Source organism: Urocampus carinirostris, chromosome 1 (genome assembly GCF_059441175.1).
Source record: "Urocampus carinirostris isolate Australia breed hairy pipefish chromosome 1, RoL_Ucar_1.0, whole genome shotgun sequence".
NCBI classification, from domain to species: Eukaryota; Metazoa; Chordata; class Actinopteri; order Syngnathiformes; family Syngnathidae; genus Urocampus; species Urocampus carinirostris.
The window spans coordinates 8,301,997-8,316,790 of NC_142349.1; the positions used below are offsets into that span (position 1 = coordinate 8,301,997).

The 14,794-nt window shown below is 43.7% G+C and overlaps 1 protein-coding gene across 1 annotated transcript in view; it reads left to right on the forward strand.

Annotated features, from left to right (window-relative positions):
• The window catches only part of mgat5b (alpha-1,6-mannosylglycoprotein 6-beta-N-acetylglucosaminyltransferase B), a 103,749-nt gene that overhangs the window by 41,060 nt on the left and 47,895 nt on the right, over nt 1-14,794 (forward strand). Inside the window, exons 7-8 of the mRNA XM_088355280.1 lie at nt 3,589-3,753; nt 9,529-9,698. Of these exons, the coding sequence (XP_088211406.1) occupies nt 3,589-3,753; nt 9,529-9,698 (335 nt within the window). The remainder of the gene's footprint in view (nt 1-3,588; nt 3,754-9,528; nt 9,699-14,794) is intronic.

The following is a 14,794-nucleotide window of genomic DNA, read 5'->3' on the forward strand; positions in this document are numbered from 1 at the left end:
TTTTAGAATGTTGGAGGAAACTGGAGTGAAACCAACGCAAGCATGGGGAGAACATGCAAACTCTTCACAGGAAGGCTGGTAGCTGGACCCATGACTCAGAACTACGCCGCGGACGCGTTAACCACACATCTGCCGTTCTGCCCTCTATGAGGGACTATAGTTAGTTAAATGAAAAAAAAGGCATTTGAACTGGGCAAAAAATGCCAGTTCAATAAAAAATATTAGTTTTCTTGATCAGCAAAGACGGGTCTCCAAGCCCACCAACTAAAATGAAGCGGCCCATAGCATTTCCCCCCAAAAGAAAAAGAAATTTAAAAAAAATTGTATTCAGATTTTTGTCGGTAAAGATACAAATTAGCCTTGTACAAAGTTCAAGGTAAAACAAAAAACAAACAAAAACAAAAAATTAAGCTGCAAGCCGAGGATTGGACTGAATGTTGAAAAATGACGCTTATGGTCTCGTAAACCAATTTGAACGTACTGAAAATTGAACAAGTATATTCCATTATGATCACATAAACAAAGCTATATTTTCTTGTGGCTCTGTCAGTAATCTTTAATTTTAAAAAGGCACAAAAGACACATTAATGTAAAAATCCCCATTACATGGTCATTGAAGAAAGAAGCGGGAATTATTTAGGCAACTTCAGTAGCCTATATTTTCTATTTTAGCAAAAGTGGGCTAAAACCACTTCCCCAAAAAATATATATTGCTATTTTCTGTCATTCACCAAACACCAATAAAGTAAAGTGGAAGGAGAAGTTATGTACAGTGGAAACAATTCCGCAACAAAGTAATTAGTGAAATTTAATCTCTACTTCTTCCAAAACGTTAGTAACTGAAATACTTTATAGTAAAAGGAACTTTTTACCAGAGAGAGTAACCTTTTTCCTTTCTTTAAAAATAAGTTGTTTGTCAAAGAATGGGCACCACGGCGGCGCAGTGATTAGCGTGCATACGACAAAGTTCTGAGGTCATGAGATCGAACCTCCTGTGCGGAGTTTGCTTTGCTTGGGTTTTCTCAGGGCACTCCGGTTTTCCTCCCACATTCCAAAAACATGCATGCTGTGTGCCCTGCGACTGGCTGGCAACCAGTTCAGGGTGTTCCCTGCCCACTGCCTAAAGATAGCTGGGATGGCCTCTGGCACCCCCGCGACCCTACTGAGGATAAACAGTGCAGATAATGAATGGATGGATGTCAAAGAATTAGAAATTTTCTGAGCAGTATTTGAGTCAGTTGAATAGAGAACAGACTTAGTTGTGTTATATAACCTTGCTACATTCATTGCACCTCACCAGCAACAGATTTCTACTACACTTGAAGTGCAACACATAAAACAGCAAACAATATAATGAATTAACAATCAATAAACAATATAAAGTGAGTTTCATGAATTAAATGTAAAAAAGGGGAAAATAAACAGAAACATGCAATAACAAAAGGTATAAAGAGAGATAAACAAAAAAGAACATTTTTACAAGAAAATTTTATTACTGAAAAACACAGGAAATAAAATTCAAATATTTATAAATCTACAAAAAAAAGATAAAAATGCAATACATGTTTTACTTTTTTATGCTCAGCAAATTTAAAGTAAACACCACAGAATCCCCCTCAAACATAGAGGCGTTTTGTTCGTGAACTACACGAGTCAGTTCCCGCACTAGTGACAACAGCACTGTCAGATATAGGGCTAACATTTTTTGTGACTAAGCCATTGTCCAGTGCACTAGTAAATACTTTATTAATAATCGCTATCTAACTATATGGTAGTTGCTATTTTGAATGGTGACATGATCCGAAAGACCCGACACAAACAACTCGGAGGAGAGCAGAAAACTGCGCTGCTGAAAACGGCGTCAGGTTTGCGGGCCACGCTACCATTGGCAGTAAAGGTAGCAGCGCTGTAAAGCCAGGAAAAAAAATTAGATAAAATCAACCCGTTACTAAAAAACAAAAAAATGCCGTTATATAACGGCGTTATTTATAACACTGTTATTCCCATCACTGCTGGTGTATAATACAATACAATACCGGGGGCTGAATGTGGCCTGACTACCTTGAATTTGACACAAGTGGTTAAAAGAAAGATGATGGGAGACTTTTGGTGTAGAATAAACGAGGAAGCAATGTATCCCCCACATTGGGTTATGAGGAATTTTTTACTCGTCAGAACGAATTGTTGTAAGTTGTATGAATCAACTAATGGACTAAACAATATGCTTTTGTGGATAAAGATGATTTTGAGCATCTTCTCCAAATGTTGTGGCTAGTAAAAGTTTACTGCCTTCACACTTGCCTATTAACTCGTGATTGACGAACACACTGCTTGCAGCCGTTATTTTGTTGAGGGAGAGGGAGAAAAATACGGGCTCAGTATTTACGAGTATGAACCTGTAATAAATCCCAAATTCGGTTAGAAAGGTCTATTACCTACGGGTAGCGGCAAATAGACACAACTGACTTTCTACTTTGAGTAGTCATAAAATTCCCCTTTGACATAAATCAAACAGAAACATTAGCACAAAAAGAAAATTAGATCAAGTTCGTCACGGGATTTTTACACGCAAAATTATCTCGCCTTCAGCGTGAGCCATTATCCTCAATGTTTCCTTTTTGATTAGAATACAGTACAATAGAAATGTCTTTACAGACTTCAAAGAGAAAAATAAAAGATAGAAGTCAGAATAAAGCAGCAAAAATATTGACGACGTAGTGCTAAGAGAGTGCCCTAAGTTATAATACTAGTGCAATGAAAGAATATTGCATTGTAAGAATAGTGCAACAAAAAGTAGTGCAATAACATTAGTCGCAAGATATATATTTTCACAGTTTCACAGTTTTATTATGTTGGGTTATTGCACTGGGGAAGAAACTGTCTGTTTGTTCTTATAAGGAGCCTGTAGGGGCTACCACTGGGCAACAGGTCAAATAGGGGTGATAAAAGTCCCTTAACATGTTGAGGGTTCTTCTCCAGTATAGCAAGCCTGCAATGTCCAACGGAGTGGGCAGGGAGCAGACAATGATCTTCTGGGCTGTGTTGATTACTTTCTGTATGTTTTTCCTTTTTTGCTGCATTACTTCCTGCATACAACAATGGGATTCCTTTTGCCAGAATTAATTGTAGCACCGATGCTATTAGGCAGAGGAAATAAAAGCTACCGGACTAGTTATAGGTTTGATGTTAGGGAAGATTCAAAGAGGAAACACAACAATAATTTGAACATTACCCGTCAATTTAATGAACAGTGAAGAAGACTATGGACAATATGTAGTATAAATAATGGTAAAATAACACTCTGATTTGTTTTAAGGTTTCAGATGAGTTTGATTTAGTTTGGTACTAACCATGTGTTATTTCTTTTTTGGTTTGATAACCAGTCGTCTACTCTAATATAGGTTGATAAACCTTTTAGTCGCAAAATTAATTTTTATGAGCACCAAGAGGGTTTGAAAATCAACCTATATCTGTTTTTGTCTACTTTTAAAGTCACAAAAATACATATTTTTAAATTAGTTCCAAGCAAGAAAACCTTGTCCCGCCAAAACATCCGAAACAATACTGACTGCAGCCCGTGTCCTGCAGGCTGTTTTCCGCTTCGACACGGGCGCTCTATTGAAGCAGGTGGGCACTGGCAAGGAGTCTCTGAACTTCATGAAGCGTCGCATTCGAGGGTTGGCAGCGGAGTGGGCCTCGGCTGCTCGACGGCTGGACGACAGACTGCGCAGCCACTGGAGGGACGAGAAGCGGGTGAGCGCCGGAAAGTGTCACATTTGCCGTGAAGCTTCAAGTGCCTCGTTTTGGTCCACTCGTAAAATTGATTGGACAAACACTGAGGCAGCGTTAACATTGGGATTTTTCTATGAATACATCCAGTGCCATTTACAGGAGCAAAAATAACATCCAACACTCTGACCAGGTTCGAATTTGACCATCCGATCATAAGTCAGATTGGACTTAAATGTGGGGTGCGTCATTTGAGATGTACCTAAAAAGATGAAAATAAAATATTTTCTCTATTAAGCATGTGCTAAAAATGCCCAACTGAGTTCAAAGAGCCCTCATGATTTAATTTCCATTGCATCTTTCTGCTTGTATCTTATTTTTACCAGAGCTATTCTCGCAGTTTACGTAATGTTTGAGGAATGGGGGTGTGCTGGAGAGTGGCGTCATGCTCCTCCCCTCAGGTTTTTTTCATTAAATTTGTTAGTTTAGCATGAAAAAATAGAAAGTAAGAGAAATCCTGTTTCAAGCACAGCCCAAACACCAACTCGAACCCCAAGAAAGATGAAAAAAGAAGACTTTATCCGAGAGCTTCTAAGAAATGCACATACTTACACACGCATCATGAATGAGCTGACTGAAGCTGCAATTATGACTCTAGCCACAGGATGTGGCAGACAATAAAACAATTCCTAATTCTAAACTGATCCTTTAGGAGACAGTGTGTATTAGTGATAAAAAAACAACAACCTTTCATTCATTTCATTCATTTATTTTAAAAAAAAATCTAAACCAGGGCTGGGAAACTATTTTGAGTCGTGGGCCTTATCGGGATATAGTAATTTTACAGAGGACCTTGGAGGAAAAAAGGATGAATAAAGTGTTTAATTTTTTTATATGCCGATATAGAGTCTCATATGCGATAACTGGGAAAAATATAATGTAAGCATTTTACTTGTTTGCTTTTACATCCACATGTTATATTTGAACACATATTTGTCTACAGATGGACCATTTCATCTAACTGGTTCTGAAACACTTGAAATTTGTCAGAACAGGAACTAATGGTAGACCCAAACGTGTAACGTTTCACACAAAAGTTTATTGGGATATCGAGGAAGTCAGGTGCGAGGAAACAAACGCCAGCGATCCTGTGCTCGCTGGACAGGAGGAGCAAGCAGCTCACGGGATTGAAGCCTGATCGGAATCCGGAAGTGAGTGGATTTGCAGGGGAGGGAGATTGGAGCGTGGTCCAATGGGAAAAGCGGGTCTATAGCTGGAGCGGGAAATCAGAACGTGGTTGGTGGGCAAAAACGGGTCGATAGACGGAGCGGGAGATCAGAGCGTGGTCGATGGGCAAAATCGGGTCAATAGCCGGAGAACGAACGGGAAATCGGGAGCAGACGAGTAGGATACGGATGAAGACGGGACAGACAGGAGCCACAGTCAAAGTGCTTGCCTTGCGACGGACTGACAAGGAGTGACTGGAGTACTGAGTTTAAACAGGAGGGGAATCAATCGGTTAACGAGCATCAGCTGGCGCCAAACAAACAGGCATAGGTGAGGGCAATGAGTTATCATCACAGAAATCTATAAAAACAATATGTATATATTTAGTTCCAAATTTGAATAGATAGCGATTGAAGTATGACAAAATCTCCTTTTTTTAGGCACTAAATGTGATCACTGGTTAAGTACAGGTAAGTAGAGCAGGTCGCAAGTTAGATGTTACGTTTCTACTTTAACATTTGGGCACGGCTGCCTAGCTGTGAATGAGTTACATGTCGAAAGCAAAACTAATGGGTGAATGAAGTTTCCTTACTTGGATCAGAGTCCAGTGAACAGTAATTGGTACAGTTAGACTTGACTGTCATAATGTGAATAGTTAAGTTGGCATTGATTGGCTCGGCTGAACTTTAAAATTGTGACATTTAGGTAGACCACTCCTCTGTGTGACTAAGTGGAATGCTTCCAAAGTATAATCAAGGGCTTCAAATTTTCCTTGCCTCAGTTAATTTGCTTGAATCAGTGTTTCTTAGCATTTTTATACTGATGTACCACCAGTGAGATATTTTTTTCGTCTGATTGTTGACATTGTAAAAAAATAAGTACAGGGTGTTCCAAAAGTCTCAAGCACATTTGGACATTAAATATATCATAGAAACTATTAAGGATCTAAAAACACTTCTGATAAATTATAAAAGCTTGCAATCTCAGTTTTTACATGGAATGTTCAAAGATGCTCACTGTGAGCACCATTGTTCAAATTCTTGCCAAACGCGTCCTAGCATTGCATTGTCAAAGTTTGCAACAGCTTATGTTATTTGTGTCTTCAGATCATCCATATCTCTTTGAATAGGGGGAACATAGACCAATCTTTTCACAAATTCTCCATTGTGTGAGAGCGGCCAGGACATGAGATTGTGATCATTCTGCCCGGACTGTCCAATATAGCTGCCTGGCATTGTTGTGTTCAGAATCTATCTCACCCTGTTGCTTGAGTGTTGTGACGCCCTATTCTGTTGGAAAATGAAGTCACCAGACTCTTTTTTTCACTCAATTTATCCATGAACCAGTTTCCCAGCATGTCGAGGTAGGTCTCACCATTGATTGTTGCTCTTTCAATGAAGAATCGTCCGTAGATTGCTTTCTTCGACATAGCACAAAACGGTGAAGAACGAATTACAGAATCTGTTGCAATCATTGACAACGCAATGCTGGTGCGCGTTTGGCAATAATTTGACTCTCAGCTTGGCATGTGTTGTATTACCAATGTGCTCACATTGAGCATATATGGACATTACATGTAAGAATTGAGATTACAAGCTTTCTGAATTTACCATATGTGTTTTTATATCCTTGATAGTTTGTGAGATTTTCAGCGTCAAACTGTGCTCCGGACATTTGTAACATACTGTTAATAAATAAATTGGTTAAAAATTAAATCAATAAGACATTAATTGTAATGTACCCAGACTGTTTTATCACAGATGGCCAAAATTCAATTCAAAATTCGTCAATTCTTCAGTAAAACAGGCGTACGACTGATGTGCATCCTCCTTCCCCACCGACACACAAGAAGAAGCAAAAGAGATTCTTCACGGCAGGGTGGTATCCCTTCATGTGGATTTAAAAGACAACACCAACTAGCCTGTGTATCTCTCATCCTTCTCACAGAACAATAAACTGTAAAATGTCATACAGTATGTCTGTTCGACGTGTCAAAACTATGAATTTTTCTGATGTGTCTGGTTTTGTGCATAAACAATGACCTGACTTGTTTTGAGAACTTGAGCTGAATAAGTGCTAAATTTGACCAATGTTAATCCTCAGGCTGCAATGATTGAAAGAGAAACATCATTAATCCCCATTTCTAATATAACGTTCTTAAAAATGTTTACAACAAACCCAATGGAATTCTGTCTACAATATAATTTTGCTCATTTTATGTATTATTTATCTTATTTTATGGGGAATATAGGTTTAAAATGTTGTTGAGTAAGATTAACAGTGCACAAAATGTGTTAACCTACTCACATACCGCCTTGAGTGACTAAACCAGGGTTTGGAATCTCAAATAGTTGAGAAAAACCTCAATGGACCAAAAAACACAAACAAAACATGTTTGGAGCCTCAAGAAAACAAAAACAAAAAACTTTACATATGCCTTATAAGGAAGGCAACACATCCTTTTTATATATACTCTGTCCATCTATAGTCATATAAAAATGTTAAAAATGTTTGTGTCATGTTTGTTCTCCAACAGAAACCACATTATTTTCCGTTATCATTTTTTAAAAACCACTGACCAAAGTGTATACCTAGTTTGAAAACTGTTGGTTTAAATAGTCCCACCGATGTTTCCAACCTGAAACCTTTTCAGGATTTGGTGACTGTGGGGGTACACTTAAGCAACATCTTCTCAAAGCCCACAAATGTTTGTAATCGTGTTTCACGAGTGTGTTTCGAGACGGTTTTATTGAGGAGCATGTGATAGTACAAGAAACTCAAGACTGAACTATCTGTGGAATCAAAAATAATATAAGCAATTTGCAATCTCTTTAAGCTTCAATTTGAAATGTTTTCTTTTAAAGTAAAATGCCATTTGTCTTTGAGGTATTGATTCAAATGTGCAGTTTTTTGCAGCTGTTGATTAAGCAGGAACTTCTGTCTTGAGCACAAGATATAAAGTTAAATCCAACATCACACTGAACACTGGCTCCCCCCAAGGTTGTGCACTGAGCCCCCTGCTTTTCACCCTCTACAGCTCCGACTGCTCACCGACCCACCCCACAAACACTATCATTAAGTTCGCTGACGATACCACCTTGATCGGCCTCATCTCTGAAGGAGACAAGGCGGCATACAGGGATGAGGTTGAGTCACTTTCAACGTGGTGTTCGGAAAACCACCTCATATTGAACACCACAAAAACAAAAGAACTGATTCTGGATTTCAGAAGGAATGGCAGGAATCCAGCACCACTCATCATAAAGGGAGACTGTGTAGAGAGAGTCCACTCGTTCAAATTCCTGGGCGTGCACACCTCCGACGACCTCTCCTGGTCTTCAAACACCAGAGCGGTGGTAGGGAAGGCCCAGCAGCGACTGCACTTCCTGAGATTGCTCAGGAAAAATAACCTAAAACAGCAGCTGCAGGTGTCCTTCTACAAAGCCACAGTGGAGAGCATCCTAACATACTGCATCACGGTGTGGTATGCTGGGTGCACAGCAGCAGACAGGAAAAAGCTCCAGAGGATCATCAAAACAGCCCAGAGAATCGTCGGCTGCTCTCTGCCCAGTCTGGAGGACATTGCCTGCTCTCGCTACCTTAGCAGAGCAGAAAACATCATCAAGGACTTTTCTCACCCCGGCCACCATCTCTTCGACCTGCTGCCTTCCGGCAAGCGCTACAGGTCACACAAAGCAAAAACGAACAGACTCAGAGACAGTTTCTTCCCCACAGCCATTACCACCCTAAACAGACACCGCACAAAAAACTGAAAACTGTTGCCAAAAACTACCTCACACGTATGTAAAATGGTACTCACGTACATGCTGTCTGCACTATGTTTGTTCACTGCTCAAACAGACACCGCACAAAAAAACTGAAAACTCGTGCCAACACTACCTCATACGAATATAATGTTACTCATGTCTTGTTCTTGCACATGCCGACTGCACTACGTTTAATGCTCAAATTGCACAATGTCTGACCATTTCCTGTTTCTGCACTATGATGTCTATGTTTGCACCAATGCATATGCTGACTATTTTTGCACTATGATGACTTTGCACCAAATGCAATATTGCACAACCGTTACGACACCAACGTTATCACGACAACCCTGTATGTAACATCCCACATGCCGACATTTCTTGTGTAAATACCATGTAAATTATAACTATAGCCTTATCCCCCTTGTCTTATAACATTATCTTCCCTGTTCCTTTATCTTCTTGCTCATACCTCACTATGAATGTGTAAAACTGGAGTGTCATGCCCAATTTCGTTGTCACAATATGTTAGCCCATTTGTAGCAATGACAATAAAGGTATATTCTATTCTATTCTATTCTATTCTACTTTATCAACAGAAGTATTTTAGCTGAGACTCCTCCATGGCATAAAGTAGGTGAACACTTCAGTCCCTTCCCAAAGAGGAGCACATGTTGTCTAGGAAGAAAAATACTAAAATACTGGCAAGAAAGATTTGGAACAGAAACAGAGCATGACACTTGCCAAAAAACAATGCTTCTGTACTCTGCTTCACTCTCTTTCCTTGGGCTTGCTGTGAATACAGATTTTGGTCCACGTGGGATTTCTGACAGAGGAGTCCGGAGATGTGTTCAGCCCAAAAGTGCTGAAAGGAGGTCCACTGGGTGAAATGGTGCAGTGGGCCGACATCCTCACAGCTCTCTATGTGCTCGGCCACGACCTCAAGGTCTCCGTTTCCGTGAAGGAGCTTCACGGGTGAGTATTGATTCCCCACTTTCATTTTGCTGTTTGCTCAAACTCTAGGTGGGGAATTGTAAATACAGTTATTTATCTTATTTTATGGGATATAGAGTACCATAAATTGTGGACTGCGAGGCACACTTGATTATCCATCCATCCATTATCTGCACCGCTTATCCTCAGTAGGGTCACGGGGGTGCTGGAGCCCATCCCAGCTATCTTCAGGCAGTGGGCAGGGGACACCCTGAAGTGGTTGCCAGCCAGTCGCAGGGCACACAGGGACAGACAATTTGCTCGCTCATTCACACCTAAAGACAATTTGGACCGGCCAATTAGCCTAACATACATGTTTTTGAAATGTGGGAGGAAAACGGAGTGCCCGGAGAAAACCCACACAAGGAGGGGGAGAACATGCAAACTCCACACAGGAGGTTCGATCTCATGACTTCAGAACTGTGGCGCACACGAGCTAACCACTGTGCCGCCGAGCTGCCCGCACCTGATTAAACAATTGCATCATTTACGGTGTTATTAAAAAGATAAATATGTTCTCTCCTTTGTATTGGTTAACAGTGCCCCACTGAGTTCAAAGGGCCCTTGTGCTTTTTTTGTTCCCCACCGTACCATTAATCTTACCTTTTGCACAGCCGTTCAGGCGGTACTTATCAGATAAGTGGGATAGTAAAGGGAGTCCCATCACAGGGTCCAAAAGGACACTGCATCTGGGCAGATCCACGGGAAGGACCCGGCGTCTATCTGAAGTCGCCGCAGACACCGCTGCGACCATCCACATAAGGATGTAAAACCTTATCTAAAGTGTTTACAATGTTGGAAAAAAGTAGCGGCTCCTAGTCGGTCGGATATCATATTTGTCTCCTGTTTGTTTTTATACGGCTGTTCAACTGCACTATTTAGACACGTCACATTGCAACAGTTTTAGCACTTAAACAAGCGTGAACACAAGAAGTGTTCTGGGTGGTGTAAGTCATGTGAATGACGAGGTAATGACGGATCTATTTGAAAAGATTCAAGGCTGTATTTTTGTGAGCAGCACACATCTCGCCCGCAGTGCAGTAGAAATCTACATTGAGTTGTGTTCGAATGTTGGTAATTTTCCAGCCGCGGTTTAAAAAAAAGGTTACTTCCAGAAATCCAGAAAGGTCTCAAATGAGTTAGTGCTGGGAAATATATGAAAATAGTTAGAAAAATCCAACGTCCTAGCATATTGAATTATTTATTTAATAAAAAAAGCAAGTCAAATTTTGGGTGGGTGTTTTACACAAGATTTTATCGACTAATCGCCCGATGTTGATAGTAACAAGATTCCAATCCAGATTGGCACAGTGAGAGCAGTATACTCTAACCCAGGGGTCAGCAACCTTTTTAGTGTGGAGTGCCACTTTCAAGTTTCCCCGTAAATCAGTGTGCCACACCAAGATTAATGACTCGCACAACATCTTTTTAATATCCAATAGAGCTGTCATTTTACACCAGTCCAAATATACAACATGGATTTACATTTGAATCGTATAACTCATGTTTTTCAACGCTTTTTGATCCAAGGTACGCTTTTATTTATAAAATAGTTCAGAGGCACACTGTCTGTCGAAAATGTATGAAAATGAAGTTATGTCAAATATTTCACTGTACTACCTCATAAGCAGATAATTAGTACACAAAAAGAAGAAAATAATACTTAAAATAAAAAAAGAATGATGTGCATAATTGTTTTATTTTTTACAGTGATATCTTAAACCGCTTTGTTAAACAAATTAAGTTATTAAATGTACTGTGCTACCGCAAGAGCAGATAAATAGTACATAAAAAGTATATAAAGATCTACTGCCACCTACTGATATGGATGACTCGTCTGAAGATTGCAAAAATACTGAATAATCGCCTGAATTTTTGGAAAGATAAAATTGAACAAATTCCAGCGGCACACTAGATGAGGTTTCACGGCACACTGGTTGAAAAACACTGGTATAACTGACCAATTTATCTTCCACTATTCTTGTTCATCAATCAACTAAAAAAAATGAATGTAAATAACAGGTGGAATGGCCGGTACCCATCCATGACTTCAACTTTTGCCACAAGAATGAACCAGAATCAACCATTTTTCGTTAACAATGAGCTACAATCAGCTACCATACGGACAGCTACCATACCATTCATCAATGATATCCATCCATCCATCCATTGTCTTCCGCTTATCTGAGGTCGGGTCGCGGGGGCAGCAGCGTTAAAAGGGAAGCCCAGACGTCCCTATCCCCAGCCACCTCCTCCAGCTCATCCGACGGGACCCCGAGGCGTTCCCAAGCCAGCCGAGAGACATAGTCTCTCCAACGTGTCCTGGGCCGCCCCCGGGGCCTCTTGCCGGTGGGACATGCCCGGAACACCTCCCGAGGGAGGCGTCCAGGAGGCATCCTTATTAGATGCCCGAGCCACCTCAACTGGCTCCTCTCAACGCGGAGGAGCAGTGGCTCTACACCGAGTCCCTCCCGGATCACTGATCTTCTCACCTTATCTCTAAGGGAGAACCCAACCACCCTGCGGAGGAAACTCATTTCAGCCACTTGTATCCGGGATCGAGTTCTTTCGGTCATGACCCAAAGTTCATGACCATAGGTGAGGGTAGGAATGAAAATCGACCGGTAGATCGAGAGCTTTGCCTTTCGGCTCAGCTCCCTCTTCACCACGACGGACCGGTACAGGGTCCGAATGACGGCAGACGCTGCACCGACCCGTCTGTCGATCTCCCGTTCCATCCTACCCTCACTCGTGAACAAGACCCCAAGATACTTGAACTCCTCCACTTGGGGCAAGACCTCCTCCCCAACCCGGAGGGAGCATACCACCCTTTTCCGGCTGAGTACCATGGTCTCGGACTTAGAGGTGCTGATCCCCATCCCGGCCGCTTCACACTCGGCTGCGAATTTCTCCAGCGAGAGCTGAAGATCACGGCCTGAGGAAGCCAACAGCACCACGTCATCTGCAAAAAGCAGTGACGCAATGCTGAGGCCCCCAAACCGGACTCCATCCCCGCCAAGGCTGCGCCTAGAAATTCTGTCCATAAAAGTCGGTGACAAAGGGCAGCCCTGGCGGAGCCCAACCCTCACCGGGAACGAATCCGACTTAGTGCCGGCAATGCGGACCAGACTCTGGCACCGGGCATACAGGGACCGCGCAGCCCGGATAAGACTGTGCGGTACCCCATACTCCCGAAGAACCCCCCACAGGGCCTCCCGAGGAACACGGTCGAATGCCTTCTCCAAGTCCACAAAACACATGTAGACCGGACAGGCAAACTCCCATGCACCCTCAAAGACCCTGAAGAGTGTATAGAGCTGGTCCAGTGTTCCACGGCCAGGACGAAAACCACACTGTTCCTCCTGAATCCGAGATTCGACTTCCTGGCGGACCCTCCTCTCCAGTACCCCTGAATAGACCTTACCAGGGAGGCTGAGAAGTGTGATTCCCCTGTAGTTGGAACACACTCTCCGGTCCCCCTTCTTAAAGACGGGAACCACCACCCCAGTCTGCCAGTCCAGAGGCACTGTCCCCGATGTCCACGCGATGTTGCAGAGGCGCGTCAACCATGACACGCCCACAACATCCAGAGCCTTAATGAAGTCCGGGCGGATCTCATCGACCCCCGGGGCCCTGCCACCGAGGAGTTTTTTGACAACCTCGGTGACTTCAACCCCAGTGATACGAGAGCCCAACCCAGAGTCCTCAGGCTCTGCTTCCCCAGAGGAAGACGTGCCGGTGGAATTGAGGAGGTCTTCGAAGTACTCCGCCCACCGATTCACAACGTCCCGGGTCGAGGTCAGCAGCGCCCCATCGGCACTATACACAGTGTCGATGGCACACCGCTTCCCCCCCCTAAGACGTCGGATGGTGGACCAGAATTTCCTCGAAGCCGTTCGGAAGTCGGCTTCCATGGCCTCGCCAAACTCCTCCCATGCCCGAGTTTTTGCCTCGGCAACCGCCAAAGCCGCATTCCGCTTGGCCAGCCGATACCTGCCAGCTGCTTCCAGAGTCCCACAGGCCAGGAAGGCCCGATAAGCCTCCTTCTTCAGCTTGACGGCATCCCTCACCGCCGGTGACCACCAACGGGCGTGAGGGTTGCCGCCGCGGCAGGCACCGACTACCTTACGGCCACAGCTCCGATCAGCTGCCTCGACAATGGAGGCGCGGAACATGGTCCACTCGGACTCAATGTCCCCCGCCTCCCTCGGGACATGGGCGAAGTTCTGCCGGAGGTGTGAATTGAAACTTCTTCTGGCAGGAGATTCTGCCAGCCGTTCCCAACAGACCCTCACAACACGCTTGGGTCTTCCGGGTCGGGCCGGCATCTTCCCCCACCATCGAAGCCAACCCACCACCAGGTGGTGATCAGTTGACAGCTCCGCCCCTCTCTTCACCCGAGTGTCCAGAGCATGCGGCCGCAGGTCCGACGAAACGATGACAAAGTCGATCATCAAACTACGGCCTAGGGTGTCCTGTTGCCAAGTGCACATATGGACACCCTTATGTCTGAACATGGTGTTCATCATGGACAGACCGTGACGAGCACAGAAGTCCAATAACGAAACACCACTCGGGTTCAGGTCAGGGGGGCCGTTCTTCCCAATCACGCCCCTCCAGGTCTCACTGTCATTGCCCACGTGAGCGTTGAAGTCTCCCAGCAGTACGAGGGAGTCCCCAGGGGGCGCGCTCTCAAGCACACCCTCTAAGGACCCCAAGAAGGGTGGGTACTCCGAACTGCTATTTGGTGCATAAGCACAAACAACAGTCAGGACCCGTCCCCCCACCCGAAGGCGGAGGGAGGCTACCCTCTTGTCTACCGGGGTGAACCCCAACGTACAGGCGCCGAGCCGTGGAGCAATTAATATGCCCACACCGGCTCTGCGCCTCTCACCACGGGCAACTCCAGAGTGGAAGAGAGTCCAACCCCTCTCGAGAGGACTGGTACCAGAGCCCAAGCCGTGCGTAGAGGTGAGTCCGACTATATCTAGTCGGAATTTCTCAACTTCACGCACCAACTCGGGCTCCTTCCCTGCCAGAGAGGTAACGTTCCATGTCCCAAAAGCCAGTTTCTGTAG